The 24,803-nt window shown below is 45.6% G+C and overlaps 1 protein-coding gene across 5 annotated transcripts in view; it reads left to right on the forward strand.

Moving 5' to 3' along the window:
* LOC308333357 (C-terminal-binding protein 2) overlaps positions 1-24,803 on the forward strand; it is a 150,777-nt gene that overhangs the window by 45,424 nt on the left and 80,550 nt on the right. For 4 of the 5 annotated variants that reach the window (XM_080789721.1, XM_080789720.1, XM_080789716.1 and 1 more), the window contains exon 2: positions 24,167-24,408. In XM_080789721.1, the coding sequence (XP_080645847.1) occupies positions 24,351-24,408 (58 nt within the window). In that variant the 5' untranslated portion in view covers positions 24,167-24,350. Of the gene's footprint in view, positions 1-4,258; positions 4,358-24,166; positions 24,409-24,803 lie in introns of all 5 variants that reach the window. The other variant, XM_080789717.1, reaches the window with a different exon arrangement.

The raw sequence follows: 24,803 nt of genomic DNA on the forward strand, positions 1-24,803 counted from the left end.
CCAGTCTGTTGGGAATCGGAGCCCTATCACAGGTGTAAAGGAGTGGGTGATATTTTTATTTTTTTGTACGCGCTCCATTGTCATGTAGTTTTCTCCATTGTCGTGTATAATTCAGAGGTCGATTAAGAGAAGGAGATAAGAGAAAAACTGGGTAGAAACGGGTCAAAAGCAAATCTGCAATCAAAGATATACACTATAGTATACAGATATACCATGTGCTTGCTTGATATTAATATTTAGGCCCTGTATCGTCAATGGTCAAATAAATATTTGATCAAGGAATGTAACATGCCTTTCATGTTATTTCTGTATGTCGGCTAAATGTAGATGTGTATGTTTGACATTGAGGGAAATTGATTTTTTACAAAAAAATAAATTCTTAGATTTTTTTACAAAAAACGCCGCTTATCAACTAACTGGTTAATCGATCGATAACCTTATCAAAACGTATCAATTGACTATTAATGCATTAATCAAACATTCACACCCCTACTTAGAGCATTTTAAACTGGTTAATCGATCGATAACCTTATCAAAACGTATCAATTGACTATTAATGCAATAATCGAAAATTCACATCCCCACTTCTACATTTTTTTTAATCATAAGCAGCTGTGGTCGTCTCATCTTCATTCTGCAGTCTCTGAAGTGATGCTGCTATCCCGGTGTAGGTCTCACAGTTAGTCGTCAATGTGTTCCAATGAAGTATCTAACCTCTCTCTTTAAACCAGGTGTCTATTTGTCCAAATCACGTTAGAATCAAATTTCCTGGACGGTTTTGGAGGGCAGAATCAGGGCTGTGCCAATATTCCCCCCTCAATGTCCTGCGTTATTATTATGTGTAATTTCAAAACGTAATCTGTCGGAGGGTTAACCCGGTTCTGTCCAGCACGGCTACACACACATACAAATCTCACTTTTATCTTATCTATAATGTGTAAACGGTGTCCCGTTAAACACTCTGGTGTTCAAAGATGTCCTCTTGTGTGTAAACTCTGTAATCTCATGGATTAAAGTTCTCAGTCGCCACGACTGATCTCAGTCTTTTGGAATCCACAGAAGCCGGCATGTCTTCTACGAAAGCATCGCACACCGAAAACAGCAGATCTACAAGCTCACAACACGTCGCAGCTCCGCAAGTTGCAGCATAGGTTTTAGAACCATAACACCTAGACATCGTATAAGTAAACCTTCAGTCATGAGATTTTACTTTTGCTTTATTCCACGTGACCCTGTAAACACTGCTAGGAATCAGTCAGCGTCGGAATCCAGCAGCGTATTTAGAGTAGAGAGAGAAGGGCTTTCAGCTTCAGGCCAAGCCAAGCTAAAAGAAAACCAGCAAAGAAGCATCTGCCCTCCATCCCCCAGGCTTCAAACACAGCCCGTATCACGGCAGAATCCCTCACCTTAACTTGACACGGAAGCAGAAACCGTCTCCAGCGAGTGGAGGGGAGGAGGGAGGAGGGAGGAGGAGGAGGAGGAGGAGGGAGGAGGAGGAGGGTGAGGGAGGAGGAGCGAGGGAGGAGGAGGAGGAGGAGGAGAGCTATAGTATTCATGGTCTGACTTTGTTTCAGAGGATGTTGTTGTTGTTTGTGTTCTGTTTATTTATTTATGGTTCGTCGGATCACGTAGGGGTGAGCTTCGTTTATTTAGTTTATTTTTTCGGAAGAGTGTGGAAGGGGGACAAGAGAGCACTTGTGTGTGTGCGTGTGTGTGTGCGTGCGTGCATGTGTGTGCAATAGAGAGAGGGAGAGATGGTTGCTGTCAGGAGACATTTTGTGGCAGGCAGGCAGTCAGGGCAACCAAGCCCCAGAACTGTGACAGGAGGAGCGTTCTAGTTCCATAGAGAGGGCTTTGGTGACCCGGTGACCTCGGCCAGTTGAAATGGAGGCCACCTCCTCCTCCTCCTCCTCCGATCCTCCTGGCCTGATTGAGAGAAAAGACATGTCACTGTCTCTGTCTCTGACACACACAACGAACTACTTCAACCGCTAAAATATATCCTGTTATGTGGATGCTACACGATGTCTAAAGGTTGTGTGGGAGTGTTGTGTGTTTGTGTGTGTGTTTGTGTGTGTTTGTCTCTAGTGAGACGCTCGCTTGCTGCTACTCAGACAACAGCGCTGACCTAGACCCTGAGGCGGTCTGCCTGCGTGCGTGCCCTTGTGCGTGTGTGTGTGTGTGTGCGTGCGTGCGTGTCGTGGTTGAGAAAGATACAATCCCATGATTCATCCCTTTTCATGCGTTTCCTCTTTTGTGGTGCTGGTGCATTTACTGTCATGCCCTGTGTGAAGCCTCACTGAGCCGTCTCTGTGCCTGCAGATATAATAGTACACACACAAACACACACACACACACACACACACACGCACGCACTATTATATGCGCACAAGCAGGAAGAATCTCCTGTTAGTACATTCATTGTTCTACGTTCAACCTCAGTGCTGGTGGTGAACTTTGTGCGACATGGTTTCAGGGCACCGGTTTTATTACCAGTGGTGGAAAACGTACTCTCGTTATTTGCTTACATAAAAGTATCGATACTGCAATGTAGAAATACTCTTGTTATACAAGTACTGTACAGTCTGGAATTCTAAATTCACTTGGGTAAAAGTACAAAAGTATTGGTATCCAAATCATGTACTTAACCCATTCTGGGCGGGAACCCATATTGGTATCCTACCCCTTCAGGCTGGGAACCCATATTTGGGTTCTGTACAGTATGTACAGTATTTAAAAATGTAAATGTTTGATGCTGCTATATAAATATTTGAAGTTTTTCAGAAACCTTAGGTCAGGATTTAGAGGCGTTTTTAGAATCGGCCTTAGGCCTACCAAAAGTAGAAAGCACTGATTGTGCAGAATATCTCATTTCAAGTTTTCGGGTTCATACATCTTTTGGCAGATCTACAAGCTCACAATGCGTCGCATCACGACACATTGTGAGCTTGTAGATCTGCTATATATGACTGAAGTGGCTAATGCATGTTTTTTTTTGAGTGGTGCAACCACTCCAAGGAACAGCAATGTCCGTGTTATGTGTTGGTCATTCACCTATGTGACGTTAATCACAGTAGGGGCGCTGTAGTACTGCACTGTTGCCTGCTAATGAGAGAGAGAGAGAGCGAGAGAGAGAGAGAGAGAGAGAGGGGGGGGGGGGTGGAGAGAGAGAGGGAGTTGCACAACTCACTTCACACGGGTGTGATTTTTTTATTTAAAGTAACTATAGTAACTAAAGTTTTCAAATAAATGTACTGAGTAAAAGTACAATATTCGCCTCTGATACTGTATGTAGTGGAGTAGAAAAAGTATTGGGAATTGGAAATACTCAAGTAAAGTACAAATAGCTCAACATTGTACTTACATAAGTACTTCAGTACTTCAGTAAATGCACTTAGTTACTTTCCACCACTGAGTGTTATTATTATTACACTGCAGCTGTGTTGTCAGATGAAGACGATGACAGCGTGTTCAAATTAGCAACCATAACACGTTGCAAATTAGCAACCGTTATTGTACCCTCCTTTGATCTTCAGATACAGTAGGATAGGATAATATTGTTGTTGCTTTTGACACTGCTAGCGTGTGGAACTGAACGCGAGCTGTTTATTCAACCACAGATTAGGGATGCATAATCGCTATCGTTTGATAATAATTTATAAACAAAACATAAAAAATAATCATATGGCAGAGATATTAGTTCATGGTGAAATTGTCTTCCGTCATACTCGTTGGATAAGATTTTGTCTACAATTCCATCCATGCTGTATTGATGTGGTACCATTTAGGAGATAATAATGTTGATCAAAATAATTCTTCTACATTCTCTAATTGTGTAGACAGAATCTTGTAAATTAACGAAGTAATGCAGATGTTTAACAATAATGTAACTCTTGTATAGTTATACACGCGAGAGAAATGTTAATGGGTAGACAAAGTTTGCATAACATTTAACTTCATGATTTGAGATGTACAGTTAAGTATGCGACTTGAGTATTGCTGTGTGTGTGTGTGTGTGTGTGTGTGTGTGTGTGTGTGTGTGTGTGTGTGTGTGTGTGTGTGTGTGTGTGGTGTGTGTGTGTGTGTGTGTGTGTGACTGCGATCATGATGAGGATGATAATGGCGTACAGTAAAGGTATAATACTAGTAGTTTCACACCAGTGTCTCTCTCTCTCTCTCTCTCTCTCTCTCTCTCCTTCTCTCTCTCTCTCTCTCTCTCTCTCTCTCTCTCTCTCTCTCTGTTGTTTACCACATGCAGAGCCTCACAAAAGTGCAACAGCAGCAGAAACACAGGTCCCTGTTTAAAGGATCGCATTCATTGGGGAGGAAATCATTGGGGTGCACTATCTCACAACGGGTAAGAGCTATAGTACATTCTGGGGGTCCTTGGACATGAAAGTATATAGTTTGAGCACCACTGATACATAAAGCAACATACGTTTTTTCCACAGAAAACCTTTAGGATTTAGAAGAATTTTTTTTGCTATAGAATCGGGTCCTCATGGGGTCTTAAATGGGTTAACGGAATCTCAGCCAGGCGATTCTTTGGGGGGATGCGTTACACGTCCTCGTGTGTGTGTTTTTTTTCTTCTTTTTGGCGAGCGAGGATGCATCCATTCCGCACTCCCTCCCTAATAATCAATTCAGGTTAGGGCAGGCGTTATCAGCCAGGCTGCCACCGGAGCTGTGCCGCACTATAACCCATTCTGACCTGAGATCAGATTCTAAAAATGTCTTCTACATCCTGATTGATGTTTCTATGTCAGTCGTTCTTCGAATTTTTCAAAAATAGCAGACCTACAAGCTCGTAGCGCGCCACTCGGTGGCGCGCTACGAGCTTGTAGATCTGCTATTTTTCAATAGCTTAAAGCATAACACAATGCTAACACCAAAAGGGGTTCCCGCCCAGAATGGGATAACTCAAGGAGGGCATCTGAGGAGTGTGTGTGAGTTTGATCCTGTGCCAAGGTGATGAATGGCTGTTTTTGCTCCTTTTGTTGCCCATCAGCACTTTTTTATTCCGCAGTTAATCCGCCGGGCCACGCGTACTTAAACTTACACCCCGCTATAATGTCTCACCTCGTTGTGAGCGCGTGCGTGCGCGCACGCGCTCGCAGGCTGCCTTCTATACTCTTGCTGTCATTGGAAGCTGTCTATAACACGCACAGACACCCCCCCCTTCACACACACACACACACACACACACACACACACACACACACACACACAGACCTACTCGTGAGAGAGAGTGAGCGTATAAACACAGGCCCCACTGCTGCCCGGCCGGCCGCTGGTATATATGGGATGTGTCATCGTTTAGAGGCGTGTTGTGCGTCAGTCAGCCACTGCTATAGTGCAAAGTGGACGTGCTGCAGTGGAGATAGACATCTGCATGCACTGTCTATATAACGTCTTTATGTTGTTAAAGGGACTGGCTGGCGCAGTGCCAGAGATAATATAATGAAGCAGCTTGCTCTGTTTTCATGTGTGTGTGTGTGTGTGTGGGGGGGGGGGGGGGTGCAACAGTTGCGTCAAACTAATCGATTCACATTCACTTTGAAATAATATATATTAAAAGATTTGCGCCACATTCTTTACGATTTTTCAAAAATATCAGACCTATAAGTTCATAGCGCGCCACTCAGTGCCGCGCTATGAGCTTGTAGATCTGCTATTTTTCAATAGCTAAAGTATAACAATAATGCTTGAAACACCAAAGGGGTTCCCGCCCCAAAAGGGGTTAAAAGAAAATCTATAATTTCACAAATTCATATAATCGATTAATATTCAATTTAATATATTTAATATTCTTATTTTTGGCCATGGTCGTTGGTGAAAGGTTCAAATTCAAAACCATTTGCAAACTTAAATCGCCAATCTGCAGCGACACGTTGTGTGAGCTTGTAGATCTGCTATTTTCACTATTATTGCACCACACCGTTATGTGTGACAAAGTACAACAAACATAACGCTTTCAGTACGTTTTTTATTGTGTAATTATTATGCTTCCAATTATTCGACTATATTGGGAATAAGTAATCAACATCAGACTAATTGCTCAGAGAAAAAAGATCAATATACTGTAGTTTGCAGCCCCTTACTGCTTGACTCCGGCTCCTCACAGCATTAGTAACGGCTAAACCAAGCATAGGACGGAAACGACCTGTCCTGGAATGTTGTTTATATGGAGCTTTATTACTATCCCCCCAGCGGACACCCCCCCCCCCCCCGATCCCCCACCACCCCCACCCTGACCAGCTCTGATTAGGGGAGTCGACGGAGGCGAGGGGCCTTGTGGTCATATGTTTAACCCAAAAGCATCCGTGTCAGACAGTGTTTGATTTTATATATAATATATATTATATAGCACATTGGTTTAAAGATATACAAACTCATAACTTGTAGATAATGTTTGTGTCAAAACCTTTTGAATTCAAATCTTGGCTTCTGGTTGGGGGTCCCTGCATTCCCGGAACAAAATATTTAGAGATGTGGGTCCGCGTGCGGCCAAATACATTTTTGACATGTTAGGGGTCCTTGACTTATATTACATATTGAAAGTTTGTGGGTCATTGTGTACTTTTTGTGCATTTTTTTCCGAATACGTTGATCCCTGCCTATAGTGCCTACGCACACCTGTCTCTGACGTTGTTTCCTATATAGGGTCCTTGAAGCACTGAGAAAACTGTTGCGCCTTTCTTCTTCCTTTTTTTCCAAACTTGACTACGGTCGCGTGGGTGCTCAGGTGCTGTATTGTTTTGGAGCTCTTTAAAGAGCAAGTTCTTTGTCTGTGAAAATCATACAGCACTGACGAAGGTCTTATAGGACCGAAACATTTGCTTTTTAATTGCACTTTGAACACAGAGCACTTTATGAGCATGATAAAATAAAGGAAAAAATATATTTTCTTAAGTCTCAGTCTAAGGAGTTTTACTTCTAGTTTCTATACGGTGAGCGAGTCTTTTTCTGTCAAAGTTTCCCCTATATAGGGGTCCTTGACATGAACATATTGGAGCACCACTGATGTAACTTAAGTATAGCAACATAGGTTTTTCAGAAAACTGTTGTGATTCAGTTAGGTAGACTCAGGGTCCTCCTCGGGGGTCTCATTGGGTTAACAGTTAACACGGGGCCCCATGTAGCACCTTGTGCCCCTGCTTATCCACATACTAGACCGCACCACCTCAGCCCGGTCGGAGGGGGTGGGGGGGGGGGGCCTCCAGAGGCCCGGTCTATATAAAGCCCAGACATTGGAACAGAGAGACCCAGCTCAACAAGCCTGCTGAGACTCCACACCATTTATCTCACAGCTGCAAGGTTGGGCCCGGACTAATTGACTGTGTGCGTGCGTGTGTGCCTACGTGCACACGTGTGTGTGTGCGCGACTGTGCGTTGAGAGTCCCTGGGAGCATGGTTGCATTAGTATAGAGCCTGAAATGACAGGATGTGGTGAACAGAGAGAGAGAGAGAGAGAGAGAGGGTGAGACTCGACAGGGGCCAGCCTATAGCGTTTAGCTATACTACAGTTGTGTAGTGGCAAGCTCAAACTATATACTTTGCCACTCGGCTGGGCACATGCATAAAGAAAACTGCTCTATTTCATAATGTGTTTAATAAATGGGAACCTCACCTATACAGCAGTCAATGCCTGGACAATATATTATATACGTGCATTCTGTAGCTCTGAGCCAATCAAAAGAAAGCTCTCCTGTAAAGTCGGTTATTGGCTCTAAACAGTCTTTAACATACAGCCAGTAAAACACTGTAGAGGGAGTGGAAAGAAAAAAAGAAAAGAAAAACCTGTCTGCCTGTTCAGTGCTGTGTGTGTGAGCGTGTGTGTGTGTGTGCGCGTGTGCGTGTGTGTGTACATACACACGAGCGCAAGAAGCGTGCACGTGTGAATCTCCGTGCGCTATACCCTGCGTTCGCTTCTCTGTGTTTCCCTCACACACTGCTCCGTTCTGGACTTTATCAACACATTGTTTGAGTTGGCGTCCTCCCAATGTAAGCCTGAGTACAGCGCGGAGTTGGCTGTCTCACCGTCCACTGGGAGTGGTGTGTGTGTGTGTGTGTGTGTGTGTGTGTGTGTGCGTGTGTGTGCAAGTGTGTGTGTTTACATGTGTGGCGCACGATCGCACATGTATGTGTAGTGTGGGCACATTCTAGGGGGAGTGGAAGTCTCTCTCTCTCCCTCCCTCTTCTCCCAGACCAGGAAGCTCTGAATCACCACCAACTGTTCCTGGAAGGACCCAGTGGGAGTGGGAGTAGAGCAGAGCCCCTCAGCCAGGGGGCCGTCGCTCTGAGCTGGGCTCTGGGTCCTGGAGGCCTGGCCTCTCGCTGACACCAGGCTGGTGGTGGTGGAGGAGGAGGAGGATAATTCCCACCTCCGCCATGACAGTGCAGGCCCGGCCACGCCTTCGATCTGCCCTTATGTTCTCCCCCGCATCGGGTAAAACGTGTTTGTTTATTTAGTGGTCTGCCGTATCGGTGTTGGGGTTATGACTCCTGCTGATAACCTCCACCTCTGGAACTCTGAAGATAGTCGGGGCGCACTCTCTCTCTCTCTCTCTCTCTCTCTCTCTCTCTCGCATTCATTTCTCTTGGATGTAAACAGGGGAATAAAAGTGCAGGGGTTAAACTTGGACTTGTGCATGCGCTCATACTGCTTTGAAAAGAAATAATCACACCCGTGTGCAGTGAGTGTTGCAACTCCGTGTGGGGGTCCCCGGGGGGGTCCCCGGAGGTTCCAGACACACAGGAACGCGGCCAGGGTGCCAGGCCGCGTTCCGGCGAGCCGCCCAGCGTCCGAAACGGTCGAGAAATACAGTTAATATGTTTGTGTGTTAGGCTGTGCAACAGTGACACTTGGTTGTGAAAACCAACCAAACTCTATGTTAGTGCTCGGACACAGCCAGCCAGGGACACACACATAGCTGTCTATAGGAGTGGGTTGCACCACTCAAACGGTGCCTGCGCGGTCTCTAAATTACAGCGCCTTGGCACGGGGGACGCAGCCATGCGTGTGGCTGGCTGCTGACGCGGCCGATATTCCTATTCGCTCGGGGAGGCCGGGACGAACGCAGCGCGACACACAAGACGACACGCTTACCAAGCTAAATTGAAATGTACCGCGCCGGCACATGCCGACGTTGTCAGTTGCGCTTTGCCCTCTGTTGTTTTGAGTTGATCATGCAAATCACACACGCATGCACATGCGCGCACACGCACACACACACACACACACACGCACGTGCACACGCAGAAACATCAAAGGTGATGATTCTTGTCTATAGGAGGAAGGGAGGATATGTGCATGTAAAGTGATATTATTAACCCATTTTGGGCGGGGACCCATTTTTGTGCTAGCATTATGTTATGCTTTAGCTATTGAAAAATAGCAGATCTACAAGCTCATAGAGCGCCACCGAGTGGCGCGCTACGAGCTGGAAAGGTCTGCTATTTTTGAGAAATCGAAGAACGACTGACATAGAAACATAGCTTTTTCAGAAAACTGTCAGGATGTAGAAGACATTTTTAGAATCTGATCTCAGGTCAGAATGCTTTAATAGTAGGATGGGGTCTTGGTTCAGCGCCCCCCCCCCCCTCCCCCCCATGCTTTGGCCTGGCTGGCACACCGCTGACAGATTTACTTCTGGAGGCACTCGACCAGCTGAAGGGGAAAATGGTCTCCATTGTTCCAGTGGAGAGAAAACTGCTTTTTTTTTTCTCCCCCCACTCTCTCTTTTTCCGGTAGAAAAATAATAATGGGTAGAGGAGGAGGATAATGGACTGAAATATTAACAGAGTAAACAACCTTGTTATCCAGACGTCCGTTTGTTATTTCTGAAAGTAATGGAGAGAGAGGGAGGTAGTGTGGGGGGTGTTTTCCTCTCTCTCTCTCTCTCTTTTCTGGCAGAGCACGCCTCTTTTAGGTAGATGTTTATCAGCTGAGGGGATTGTTGCCCAGGCTTTGAGGTTGTATCTCTTTGTACCGTAGCCGTGTTTTTTGAGTCTTTAACCCATTTTGTGCGGGAACACCTTTAAAGCATCATGTTATACTTTAGCTATTGAAAAATAGCAGATCTACAAGCTCGTAGCGCGCCACCGAGTGGCGCGCTACGAGCTTGTAGGTCTGCTGTTTTTGAAAAATCGTGAAAATTGTGGCACAAATCTTTCTTTCAGAGCCAACGTTTTTTAACTCAAATCTTTGCTTCTGGGGGGGTTTCCTGAAATATACATATTTTCAGACGGGTGTCGGTGGCCAATTACATATCATTTTTGGGTGTCCTTGACATGAAATATTGAGCACCACTGATACAGAAACATGAGGTATTTCAGTAAAACGTCAGGCCTAAACGGGTTAAGTGGCTGTTGTTGAAGCCCTTCACTTCTCTCGATAAGAATCGCCTTGTAAGGAACGCGGAGATTACCGGCTCATTGCTCCGCCGTGTGCTGTTGGATAAATTTAGCAGTCATCTCTCTCTCTCTCTCTCTCTCTCTCTCTCTATCTCTCTCTCCTCCCCTCCCCTCCCCTCCTCACCCCACTGGTGTTCCGTTGCGTTCCGGTTCAAACCCTGCTGGGAAATTAGTCCAGGAGAAACAACGGCTGAAGTTGTCCAAGTCGATCTCCACGGAAGGCGAGCGAGCGAGCGCTCGTTTGTCGGAGGCTCTGGGCTGGCGTGTCTCCACACACACAGCACAACTCTCCCAGGGACGGCCTATTGAAAGTGGAGAGAGAGAGAGAGAGATTCTCACTGTCGGCTCAAAGTGAATGTGAAAATGTGATTTGCGGCTCGTTTTATCCTTTTGACATTCAGTTAAGTTCCCTTTTTTTTAAAGGAATATATAGGAAAGACTAAAAGTTGCTTCTGTCCACACGTTCTGGTGCGGACGGGTGTGTACCTCGGATGGGTTAACTTAGTTAAAAACATTCACTTTGAAAGAACATCTTTTACGATTTCTCAAAAATAGCAGACCTACAAGCTCGCAGCGCGCCACTCGGGGGCACGCTATGAGCTTGTAGATCTGCTATTTTTCCACTAGCTAAATTATAACATAATGTTTAAAACACCAAAAGGGGTTCCCGCCCAAAATGGGTAACAGTGGCAGTAGTGGGCCTTTCTACAGAGCCATTTTTATATGGGTCTTAATTAAGAAGAAACCCATATGGCTCTATTTTATAGAACCAAAATGGTTCCTCGTGGGGAAACCTTATAGTAGTACGGTCAATTGTAGTCAATTTGTAAAACTATTTCAAAGGGGATGGTGGAGTCTTAACGGTGACACACATAACATTTGGAAAGTGTTAAAGGCAGCATAGAGGCAGGGTGGAGAACCTGCAGCTGGTGGTACTTATGCTAATATTGTAACGGCACAAATGTAATGCTATACTCAAGAAGGGAAAACATGCACGTTATCGATTGGATGCCACTCATTTTGCACACAAATATATAGCCTGAAGCCAGAACTACGTTGATTGATATGTATGGGAAATGTATATGGAGCTATATGGAAAACCCCTTCCAACCTTTCTATGATGAAATGATATGAAAATGCAAAAATTGCAATTGTTTTGAGATGTAACTCTTATCCTTTGTAAGTGAACCATTGTATGTATGTTTGTGCATTGTATTTGTGTATGTTGTGGTGAATGATGTGTTGTGTTTTTGTGTACTGGACTCCGGGAAGAATAGCCACGCTTTTGCAAGTGCTAATGGGGATCCATAATAAAGTAAAGAAAAGTAATGCTAACTTCCTCCGCTCCAATCACGTGATCGTGTAAATCGTGGCAGATCACGTCATTTTCGAATGTTCGGAATCGGATCGGGAGCAAAACAAACAAAAAAGAAAAGATCGGGACATCCCTAGTAATAGTAACTATAGGTTGTTGTTTTATGTGGCCTACATACATACAGCTTTTACCAAAACCTGTTCTTGTTTCAAAGCAGCGCTGTGTTACTTTCCTATTGTCTTCTATACCCCAGATTCGAATGTGGGTTTCCTGCTTTCAAGTGCTGAAATGTTTCACCGTTGAGCTGATAGAGCCGGCCTGCTCGCCCGGCCCGGGGAGATAAATTGAATCTTCTTGACCTGATGGACCATCAGGTCAAAATTGGTGTCAGATCCTGTGTCTAGGCGAGACCTTTGACCTTTGACACGGGCTAAATGTCTCAATAGAAGAACAGGGAGACAAAACCACCCCTATTGTATAAGTTATATTGTATTGGCATACTCTATACCATACAGATTGGACATAAGTACATTTTATTGATTAGAAAAAGTTGCATACTAAGGCTTTTACTCTTTTTCTATTATTTCCATTTCCTGTGTGATCATAAAGCCTTATATTGAAAGGCTCCTTCTGCCTTAGTTGTCTTTGAAGTTGTGATGTAGACATTACTTTTTTTTTTAATATATTTTTTATCCCACAATTTTCTAACCCATTTTTCACCCCTGTGTCAATCATCTAATGTGATCCTGGGCTCTATACACCCTCCACCAACCTAGTCCCCATATATGGGGGACAAGGGGAGAGCAACGGACTTGAACTCATGCTTCCTTCATGCCTGAGTGTCCAAGTTGCTCCTTTACACCTGACAGGGGGGAGTTTCCCTGGTTGGACGTAGCGCGTGGAAGGAACACGTTATTCCAACCAGTTCCTTTCCCTTCCATCAGGTGCCCCGGCTGGCTGTTGTAGACGTTACTGACAAACTAAACGTATATATGCTGTTGACTGACTGGAGAGGCAAAGAACAAAGTTCGCTTCTTGCCAATAACTGTTACTGTTACCGTTGCGCTGATCTTCATAGGGGAAACACTGTGTTGTTCTGCTAGGTGGAAGGAAGGGTTCACGCTCCATGTTTTATCAGGGAGCAGCGTTACTCTGCTAGGTGGAAGGGTGCACGCTCCATGTTATTCTGCTAGGTGGAAGGAAGGGTGCACGCTCCATGTTATTCTGCTAGGTGGAAGAGAAGGGTGCACGCTCCATGTTATTCTGCTAGGTGGAAGAGAAGGGTGCACGCTCCATGTTTTATCAGGGAGCAGTTTTGTTTGGTTACTGTGAGTGACTTGCATGCCTGACTTGCAGTTGTTTTTTTGGGAGCATGAGATGAGAGTGCAAGACAAGAGACCGAAATCCGCTTATAGGGCCTGAGATGAGATGAGATGAGGCCTGCTTAGACTTACAGTATGCCGGCCCAAAGTGTTGGCAACCCTGCAGCGTGTGAGGGTGGGTGTGTGTGTGCGTGCGTGCGCGTGTGCAACATGTTCTCCAGCTGTAGTAGTTATCAGTTTCCTTTATCAGCATAGATTACAGTATAGCCTCAGAAATGAGCTGCCCATTCACTGTATCACTCAAGCTCTACAGCTGAAGTCCAAGTGCGTTTGGTTTTTTTCCTGATTGGCTCTATCCTTTAATTATGACTAAAATATTGATAATAAATGCCATTACACACATTTCATGATTTAATATAGGACTTTTTTTTGTGGTAATGCGGGACTATATGAGCCATACATATTGGTCAGGCATTCCTGGGTGTGTGATAAATTAGCTATAGGATATTGTATTAAATGAAGAATCACCGTGGACTCCAGGACTATACTGACTAATCATTTTTCTCCCAACTTGTTAAATGAACGACTCCATGAATCACATACATTATGCACCTCTCCTCTCCTGCCTTTCTCTTTAATTCATTACGACGGCTAAAAACTTTGGCCAACGCGGATCCTATAATGACAGCAGAAATAATAATTATGGTAAAACAATAATTGATATTAGTCACAAAGTATATTAATGAGCAAACACATGTACAGTTATATCACATACTGTATGTGCCATCAGCTACGTACAGTACAAGCAAGCCCAATCACACATGCAAGAATGTTCAGATTCATCCACTTTGTGAAGATAATAGAATGGACTGATTGTGTAATTATGTATATCAGGGTTTTGACTTTGACCAAATATTAGGACCATCATGCCACATGGCATGGGATCATTTTCTTTCAATGGCAAAATGAGATACGCACGCACGCACAACTGCACGCACACACACACACACACACACACACACACACACACACACACACACACACACACACACACACTCCCACTCCCTATGAGTAATAGCCTGGTAGAGCCAAAGTGCTGCTTGATGCCTAGCCTATTTTAGAACAAAAAAAAAAAAAATCATTACCTGCACTCCATTATTCAATATCACTAAAATATAGCCACTCTGCAAAAAAAAATACCAGAGGACTTATACGAGTGTATATAAAAATCACATTTCCCAGACTCACTTTATTAACGGTATAAATTAAGTCCGAATATTCTAGAATCCCCTCTATACACTCTCTGGTGCTCTGACACCTACTTTTTGTAATTTGATTTAATCTACTATATATATACTGTATAAATAATAATTGTAGTTGCTTGGAATGTTTCTTATACTTCTCTACAGTAGCTATACATGGTTGGTAGTCTGGACTTGTTCTTAAAGCACTCTAATTACTCTGCCACTTACCTTTGTGGTTTGTTGTTGTTGCTGCTGTTGTTTTTCACCTTGCTTGTCAGTCTGTTATTTTACAGCTCGGGTCAAGGTTTGTCCCCTCAGAGTCAGAACTATATGGTGGAGTGAAAGTGAAACTTGGAAGGGTTGTTGTAGTGGTAGTTACAAATCTACGCGTGTCATTTCTTATTTATGGCATATAGCTCCTCGCAGGAGAGCCATCAGCACAGGGGGTTCTTGTGCACGCTGGCTGGCTGCCAAGTAGACCAAGGAGGTAACTCTCAGAATATGCTTAACCCATTTTGACCTGAGATCAGATTGTAAAAATGTCTTCTACATCCTGACAGTTTTCAGAAAAAGCCATGTTTCTGTGTCAGTCGTTCTTCGATTTTTCAAAAATAGTAGACCTACAAGCTCGTAGCTCGAGCTTGTAGATCTGCTATTTTTATAGCTAAATAGCTAAAGCATAACATAATGCTAACACCACCCAAAATGGTAATGTTGTACTGGGAATTAAAAGGAAGCCTGAAATGGGCTGAAACTTTGCCCAAACGGAGATCACTACTACTAGACACATGAAGTCTGAGTGTCTTTGTCTTGTTTTTGTTTAGTTTCCTCAAGGTGTGAAACATTTCTACAGCATACTTTGGCTAACATCGGTTTATCCACACTTTTCCTGGGCTGTGTGTGCTCCAGTTCCCGTTGATTTCATTGGATATCATTGGTCATCTGACCAGTTTCATTGGCTTTCATTGGATCAAATCGACAGGAAGTGGAGCACACACAGGCCAGGAAAAGTGTGGATAGTTTTGGTGGTGCACGTCGTGTGTCACTTTGACAGTCTGGACAATATGGATAATCTAACCTTTGTGATATAATAAGAATTCATACATATTTGTGAACATTTTGTGACCGCTTATAGATACAGATGAGCAGTACCACCGGTGGGCGGGTTGTGTGAGTCGGTGGGAACTTTTCAACACTATATATTATAGTCAGGTTGTCGCTCCTGTGCACAGTCAGGGACAGAACTTACAGAACAGCTGGGACGAGTTCTGTTCTGGAATTAAACGGGAGCTAGTGACCGTCGCCATGTTGTCAAAAAGCCTCTGACTCTGAGCTGCCCTCATAGTGGAACGTAACGTCCTTTCCAGCATAAAGAACACATGGAGTGAACTGTAGTATTCACATAATGCAAATGGAGCATACATACATGAGCCTTATTAGTGGAAGCAACTTGAGTTGAACCAACATTGCTCTTGCGAAGCACGTGTATAATGTTAATTAATGGTGAGTTATTTATAAAGATCCCCATTTCCAATTGGCCACATGAGACCGGCACCACACTTACTTACATGCACACAAGCAAGCAGATCCAGCCTGTTTACTGCTGCTTCACCACTGAACGACACACACATTTGTGCTGCTTCGTTCACACACACACACACGCACACACACTCACTTTATCTGTGCCCACTGACCTTGTGTTTTCAGTGGTGGTCAGGTTGTGTTGATGGTAAATGGTGCATTTATATATCGCCTTACATAGATAGATGCAAGGCATCAACCTGAACATCAGGAGCTATTATAGGGTTTCAGAGTCTTGCTCAAGGACACTTCGACACTAACTCCAGGGGAGCCCATGCCCAGAGGGTTCGAACTGGGAACCTTGCGGTTGCCATCCAGCCACTCTAACCCTGAACCACCGCCAGCCCTGTTCTGTGTTCTGCATTGATAACTATCGTGTGTTTCTGCTGCCGTGTTTTCTCTGTGCTGTGCAGGTTGTGTTGTTGTTGTTGTTGTTGTTCCTGCGTGGATGTCGTGTGTCCGCTGCTCCGTGTATTACTGTATATATCCCGCTGTGATTGGCCAGTAGTCAAACGTAGCCACAGAGCTTGGTTGAAAACGTAGAGGTCAAGACGGCGACAAAGCACACAGGCGCGAAACGGCTGTTCCGCAAATACTCATACGTGTATGGCTGACTTGGCCATCTGAACTGATGCACAAAGTTTGTACGCTCCATGGGCACAAAGGCCACGCAGTTATTACACTTTTAGTTAGTTACAGTGAAGACGGACAGGAAAGAAGGGGAGAGACACGCAGCAAAGGTCATCATGAACGGGACTCGAACACGCGACTCTGTCAGGCCAGAGCCTATAATATAGTCTCTGGCCTGACAGAGTCGCGTGTTCGAGTCTGATATGACACATATATTATATGTGTCATGCGCCTGGACCGCTAGGCCAGCGGGCGCCAGTTATTACACTTCTTGGTAGTTTTTTTCTTTGTAGTGGTTTGCTCGATAACATCATAAAAACAATATTCAAGGTACTTGTGAAGTACTTGGTAGTGGAAGGTCAGCAGCACCCACCTTCCACTTGATCTGATTTGCAAATCAGCAAATGCAAATGATTTGTAAATCTCATTGATAATATTGCATTATGCATGCTTTGATCTCGTGTTTATCATGGCATTGTTTTAGAAAGTGTTTTTCTTCTTCAAATGCTAGATACGTCCATATCCATCCAGAATCTCATGGAGCAAACGCACCAATTGATTCGGCATACATGTATTATGTTAAGTTTGATATTAAATATGCTCGCATTATTCTGTACATGACCTGCAGTGTAAAGCAGTGAGTGGAACAGCTTTGGCCCCCTTCAGCAACATGCCTGGGGGCTTCCAATACACGCTCCTCTGTCTCAGAGCCTTGGAAAGCTGAGCCATGTTGGGCCGTACTGCGTGTAGGCCCTTAGGCTTAATGTCAACAAATTAATTATGGATTCACCCAATTAGTTCACAAACTACACTCTTGTGTTTGAAGGGAAATGATCTCCCCCTAAATGACTTGCGCCCGCTCAGGCTTGGCCCCACTGGGTATATATAGTGAGTGACTACTCCCTCAGAAGTGTGTGTGTGTGTGTGTGTGTGTGCGTGTGTGTGTGTGTGTGTGTGTGTGTGTGGCGGGCGCGCGCACACATTTCTATGTCGGTGCGTTTCTATGTGCCATGTGTGTGTGCACAGCGGGCAGGTGGAACTGACCTTTTGAATTATTCACTCCCTCAAACTAGTCCACGTGTGACTCTCTTTAAGTCTCTCTCCGGTTGAGCTTTCAGAACTCTCTCTCTGCAGAACTCTCTCTCTCTGCAGCCCTCCAGAACTCTCTCTCCCCAGCCCTCCAAACCCTTCCTTTCCCTTACTATCCGCTCTTAAGACGTGCACGACTGCACGTGATGACATGAGATCTGTAATAAATATTGAGCGTGCAAGGCTGTCTCCCTATTTGTTTATCACGGGGGTCTCTCGGCGGGGGGGGGGGGGACCCCCTGTGGAGCCGGAGCGATGCCCAACAAAGTCACTAATCACTGCATTCTAATGCGCGCTCTGACAGGAGGCGGCTCCCCGCATATCTGCTTACCAAACCAAATTATTTTCTTATTTCAGCAAAGTCAATTAATCACGTCGGAGACAATTCTGTTAACCCATTCTGACCTGAGATCAGATTCATACGAGGTTTCCACTGGACACACACTGGTCTGATTAACCCATTCTGACCTGAGATCAGATTCTAAAAATGTCAGTCGTTCTTTCGATTTTTCAAAAATAGCAGACCTACAAGCTCGTATCGCGCCACTCGGTGGCGCGATATGAGCTTGTAGATCTGCTATTTTTCAATAGCTAAAGCATAACATGATGCTGACACCAAAATGGGTGCCCGGTCAGAATGGGTTAAGTCTCCCCTCTTCCAGCGGGAAGATGGATTGCAACAGTGCCAGTGTTATCATTGCGTTTCATCGTATTACAAGATGCCGTGGCGAATTAATTCAATTTGACTTCTTCCTTTCTTTTCTATTTTTTTTTCTTTTCTTGCATTCCCTCGTCGCCGGATAGTCTTAAGCCTGATTTATACTTGTGATGGGCGTATGATGGCCTCGCATATATAGCCGATCTACAAGCTCACCAGGCAATGGTGTTGTGAGCTTGTAGGTCGTGTAGATCGCCTATTTTTTGGCACGCCTTGGCGTCGTTTGCAGGCCAGGACTGTGCATTGTGCAATCAGGCATTCGTTTTAATGGCCCTGAGAAGCAAAACCGATTCGCCAGTTCACGGCTTCACGCGTCTTTGTGTCAATGTATACGGAATGTCTCATATTATGTACGCTATGTTTTTTGCCCTGTGTCCATTGTGTTGCCTTAACATCCCCCCACCAGCTGCCCTCGCCCTCCCCATCCCTCTCCCACATACCCCCACCCCGCCCATCCCCGGCCACTCTGTGCATGTGTGCGTGTGTGAGTGCGTGCGTACGTGTGTGTGCGTGAGTCACGGGACAGTGGCCCTCTGTGTATCGCTGACATTGAGGAGGACCGTGTGCGCACATTGTGCTTACAGAGGTTCTCCGTCCTTGGGATCGTTGGGGGGCGGGGTGGGGGGGGGAGACAGAGACAGAGGGGCCCGTCACAGATATGGATTCCTGCGTCTTAAACGTCGGCCTCTCTCTCTCTCTCTCTCTCTCTCTCTCTCTCTCTCTCTCTCTCTCTCTCTCTCTCTCTCTCTCTCTCTCTCGCCACACAAATGTTTCTCTTTCATGGAGACGACGTGGCCCCTGCCCGACCGTGCGGGCCGGGTTTTTATCGATCATCTGACTTGCCCAAATATTACGAGTCATGCGTATGACCTTTTGTGTTTGGACTTTGTGTTTGGGAAATACCCCCTTTGCAGGACTCGCTAGGCTATAGCTAGCCTAGCGCCACATGGCTGCTTTGTTTCAACTCCATTTCTCCTCACTGTAGATGATGTTTGAAGAAAGCACAGTGTATTCTGTATAACGTTGGCAAAAAACCTCGTACTATCTCAGTTCGTAAATGAATGCCCGTATACTACTTCGTCACGAACAAGAGAGAGTCATACAAAAGTAGTGAAAATAGCACGACATAACACGTCGTGTGAGCTTGTACACACACTGGCTATTTCACCAATTTAAAATGTTTTATAATAAATATTAATAAACAACAAGAATGACGAGTCATAACTGCCAGGTGCAGAAAGCTCTTGTTTATGGACAGTATTTAATCAGTGTGTGTTTCCGCAGCCTCTGCCTCAGCTCACGGAGTATGGGTTTTATGACCGTTCAGACTATGGGTTTTATGGGGCAAGTCTTGCATTGGCTCAGAGGCAGCCTAGAGAAGAGGCAGCCAATCATGAAACGGCGTCTGCTACGGTCATTACTTTTCAAGCACCTGGCAAAAAGGAACGGTTTCGGACATACAGGGTTTCCACCTGTTATTCCCCATTACTTAAGAGGTTTTTTTAACCCATTGACGCCTGGTGGAACCTATACGTTGTTCTACCTTTGAGGCCGGCGCGCTCTCTGTGTCTCATCAGCTACTGCTATACATGTAGCAACATAACTATTTATTAAAACAAATGAATGAAACCTTAGGTCAGGAAGCATGATTAGTGTGTCCTACCTGTACTTTTTATAACCTTATATATGGTTAAATATAAGGTTACCGTCTGTCACAAACAGAGAGTCACAATGCGCCACACCAACATTTTGCTGCTTGTACCATGTGTTGAAGTGAGTGACAGATAAACCCCACTTGATTCATGATTACAGCTGCTATACCTCACCTGACTGTCACAGGGAGTTTATTAAATCTTTGACTAGTTTGGACTAGATTCTCTGCGTCCTGAGTGACTCCTGGGGAAGCGAAGAGGAGAGGATGGAACTGCAGGCAGTGATGAGGACAGAAATGGAGGGCGGAATACGGAATAGGGGGGAAGGTACAGAAAGGGCTGCTTTCTTGTTTTAGGCCGCTCACGTGTGAACGACTCGACACGAATGTCTGTCTTTTCCACCGTGTCTCCCTCCCTCCCTGATCTCTCTCTTTCTCTCGCTCGAAAGGACCTACAGTAGGTGATTGATGATGCTGTTCAACACGACGAGAGAGAGAGAGAGAGAGAGAGAGAGAGAGAGAGAGAGAGAGAGAGAGAGACACAATAGTGAAGGCAGAAGGATGGATGGAGTGAGAAAGGAGTTCAGTGAATGACGAGGCTCCCTGACACCGACACATCTCTGACCGTTAAGAACCACTTACTGGAAGTCACACTGAAAAACCTCCAAAAATTGCCGATCTACATACAAGCTCAAAACGCGCCACACTGCGATGCGTTGTGAGCTTTCAGATCGGCTATTTTGTCGTTGGGGTGGGGGGGACGACGACGACACGCGAGTGTTGTGAGCTTGCAGATCGGCAATTTTTTGTCGGAAGAGCGCCACGCGAGCGCCGCGCGGTGCGCTCGCTACGGAGCTCGCTCTCTCTTCTCCCCCGACGAGAGAAAACGGTACAGATTACAGACACAGAGATGTGCTGCTGTGAAATAATAAGGCCCTGTGTAGCCTCATCAAATAATTAGCATTGACACAGAAAATAATATAGGCTAATCTGATCCGACGGAGGGTTTGCGAAGCCATTCTCTGCCTGCTCGCGTTGTTGGACTGCAGGCACAGAGAGAGAGAGAGAACGTCTCTTTTCGGTTGTCATTGTGTGTAGGTGGGCTCGCCTCGTTGCTGGAGGGTAGCGTGGGAACACAGGGTGTGATGATTACTCGTTCTCACATTATCTGTCTCGCTCACACGCGGGCGCACACACACACACACACACACACACACACACACACACACAGACGCACACACACACACACATAACAGGGCGGATTGACATGTACAAGCCGCGGTGTTGTAAATGTCTCTCTACTCCCCGGGGGTTTGCTGATGGGTACACGGACCCAGAGACCGGGCTGTGTTTCTGGGATAACATCTTGCTTACTGTCCAGAACCACCCAGGGTGTCCCCGTAAAGGCCCCGTAGGGTCCGGACCTCGCCGGCCGACCCGATAAATCACCCCCGCCAAGCAAGGCTTAAGGTCGGCCTAGTTTCCTCTCTAACAGATTCATCATGAACTACTACGGTGGTGTTGCTCCTACACTCTGTTGTGATCTCTTCCTCGTTCCTCTTCCTCCGTCCTCACAAAGTGAGACTTTATAGGAGACACAATGACAAGTATAGCTACTTTGTCCCCAGGACATGAAATAATGTCACAAGAAAAGAAAGACGCGAGAAAACGACTCGATGTCACAAGAACAGATGCGATGTGTTTCATTTTCTATTTAAGAATACAAAAGGAATGCTCACACACTAACATACCAAAAGGAATGTCCACAGAGCTTTGGCAGATGCAAATATATATATACATGTATAGAAGAATTTGTGTTAATGTTGATCCACGGTGAGCAAATGAAACAGTGCTGCCAAAAGAAAAGGTGCAAAGTTTAAAAGCCATCCTCCGTCTAACATGAAGGCTACAATACTACTAAAATGTAACCTTTAAATCCCACTTGTGTGGTATACATTTTATTCTAATTTGATGTATAGAGTCCGCCCACACTCCAGATTTGTTTGGGGGTGTTTTCGTTATATCTGACACCCTTTATAAATGTAATACCAGCGCTGAAGATATGCACAGGCTTCTGCTTTCGCTCTGTCAGAAGAACAGATGCCCTTGCATGTATAATTAAGAGCATGTCTGTCAAACAATGCCACTCAACCCCGTCCATTAAAGGCCGCCTCGTGCACCGCGTCCTCCCCGTTGCGTTCGTTCACGGGCCCCCCCCCCCCCTACCCGCCCGTCACACAAAGTGACGTGCGATTATCTCCACGCACAGCCTGTTAACCCATTTTGACCTGGGAACGATTCTATAAATGTCTTTTAAATCCTGACAGCTTTCTGAAAAAGCTATGTTTCTATGTCAGTCGTTCCTCAATTTTTCAAAAAATAGCAGACCTACAAGCTCGTAGCGCGCCACTCGGTGGCACGCTATACGAGCTTGTAGATCTGATATTTTTCAATAGCTAAAGCATAACAATGCTTAAACCAAAAGGGTTTCCTGCCCAAAATGGTTTAATCAGGGCGAGGACGCGCAACGCTGAGGCATAATTATGAACTATGAACAGCAACCTTCTTGTTGTCTTGTTTTATTTTTTATTGATTTAATTTACTTAACCTGTGTTTGTTAACAGCTAGTGTACATTCTGTCAAATCAAAGGTTATGCTATAAGGCCATTCTTGTATAGGCTAGTTTTGGGTTTGGGTCGTTGAGTGTCATTTTTGATTATTTGCGTTATACAAGATATACAAGCTCACAGCACATGAGTGCTTGTGTATTGGTAGGTCATCCCCACCCCCCCTTTGAAACCCTACCCTACCCACTGGTCTCCAGTGATGACAACAGCCTACATCCTGCATCCTTAGACTCACTCAATTATTGGAAAGGAAAGACACAATCATGTCACCCTCCGGGGGTCCTGGGATGTAAATAATACTGTACTCAGTACTGTACTCTTAACGAACATCATTGAAGTAGGATTCCCTGGCTGGGACCCACATCTAAAAGACCCACCCTTGGGTTCCCGGGACCCATTATTACAACATTGAAAACCTTCATCACACGTGTCTCTATTCCCAGAGCAAAACATTCAGAGAAAATAGCTGACACTGCTGACCACAACAACACGTTCCTGGGCTTGTAGATCTAGCCAATCTAGTGGTGGTGGTGTTGTGGTGAGGGGGGGGGGGGGGTGGGAAAGGGAGGGGGCATAGTACAGACCCCTGGGGGACGCCCCGTCACTGAAGTACATGGGGTTGAAATAATAGAGTAGGTTAAAGTGTGTCTGTTGTACAGGGTTAGGTTACACTACATGATGTGTGATGTGTGGTGGTGGAGGCGGCTAGTCTACTCACTCCCTGAGTAGACGTTAACTACCCTCTAATGGTCAGAATGTGTCATTACAAGACACACAGTGCTCTCTCATCATCAGCTCCATTTACACAAAAAAGCCTTCATTTTTTGTGAAGACAAATAACCCCCCCCCCCCCCCCCCCCCTGGCCCCCACCCCTCATGAATTGTACGAATATGAATCGTGTGAATCTTTTTTCTTTCTCATGTTTGCTTTGTTGAGCGTTTCCTCTTTTTTCCTGGAGGATGTGTCAGGATTTTCCCGGCGTGCCTCCAGGGGGGGAGAGTTATACTGTAGTACGATGGGAGAGAGAAAGGGCAGATTGGTGTTTGACTGAGGGGGGTGGGGTGGGGGTGTGTGTGTGTGTGGGGGGGGGGGGGGGGGGCATTTTGGAGAGGGACGCAGCTCAGAGGATCACTCAACGATGAGAGAGGAGAGGAACTCGTAGTAGAGCATGCAGGGTGCTTTGTCACTTTTAGAGCAGCAAAAAGGGCACTTTGTCACCAAAAGAGTGTGTGTGTGTGCGTGTGCGTGTGTGCGTGCGCATGTGTCCCTGAGATGTTTTACAGCCTGTATATAGCTTGAGCTTCCTAGACTCTGTGAGGGAAAGACATTGGCAGTGACTTTGTAGTGAAGGACTCTTTAATGTTACAGTTTTGCTTGTATATCAATCATACGTCCCACATGTGTGTGTGAATGTTATTGTGTACTTAAATAGTTTACAGCTGTGTTACAGCATTTCATTTTTTTCTGTGTGTGCGTGCACGTGTGTGTGTGCGTGTGCGTGCACGACGTGTGCGTGTGTGTTGGTGTGTTCCTGCCACTGACTGTACCATGTGTCTTGTGTGTGTGTTCCAGGTGTCGTCTGGAGGCGGAATGCCCCGGGGACCGCTGCTGCTGCTGACAGCGCGTTAGGATCCTCCACCCTCTCCCCCCCGTCCCCCCACCCCCTCCTCCCCCGTCGCTGAGGAGGAGAGGTCCCCCCCCCCCCCCCGGCCCCCCCTCCCTCCCCCCCCAGCGCGTCGACGCTGCCGCCGCCGCCATGTCCCTGACCGACAAACACAAAGTGAAGAGGCAGCGACTGGACCGGATCTGTGAAGGTACGGAACGGATCTATATTATCTATCTTATCTATCTGTAACGCCCGGGGATTGAACCCGGGTCGTCTCCCGCGCCACGTGGGGGAAAGCCAACATCTTAACCACCCGAGGCCAAAGGCAATTGCCTATGGCGGCTCGGGGGAGATATTTTTAGGCCATCAGGCTGAGGTTGTGACTGTGAGCCACTCTGGTACATCTATCTATCTATCTATCCGTCCGTCCGTCCATCCGTCTCTCTCTCTCTCTCTCTCTCTCTCTCTCTCTCTCCCTACATATCTATCTAACTGCCAACCACATGTCTTTGCAGTGACTAGCGTGTCATTGCTCCCTATTTGACCTTGTATTCACTGTGTTGGAAGAGGCTGTTGCAGCCATGATGTCATGTGTGCGTCTCT

The sequence above is a fragment of the Protomyctophum bolini genome (genome assembly GCF_963924005.1).
Source record: "Protomyctophum bolini genome assembly, chromosome: 18".
Lineage (NCBI taxonomy): Eukaryota > Metazoa > Chordata > Actinopteri > Myctophiformes > Myctophidae > Protomyctophum > Protomyctophum bolini.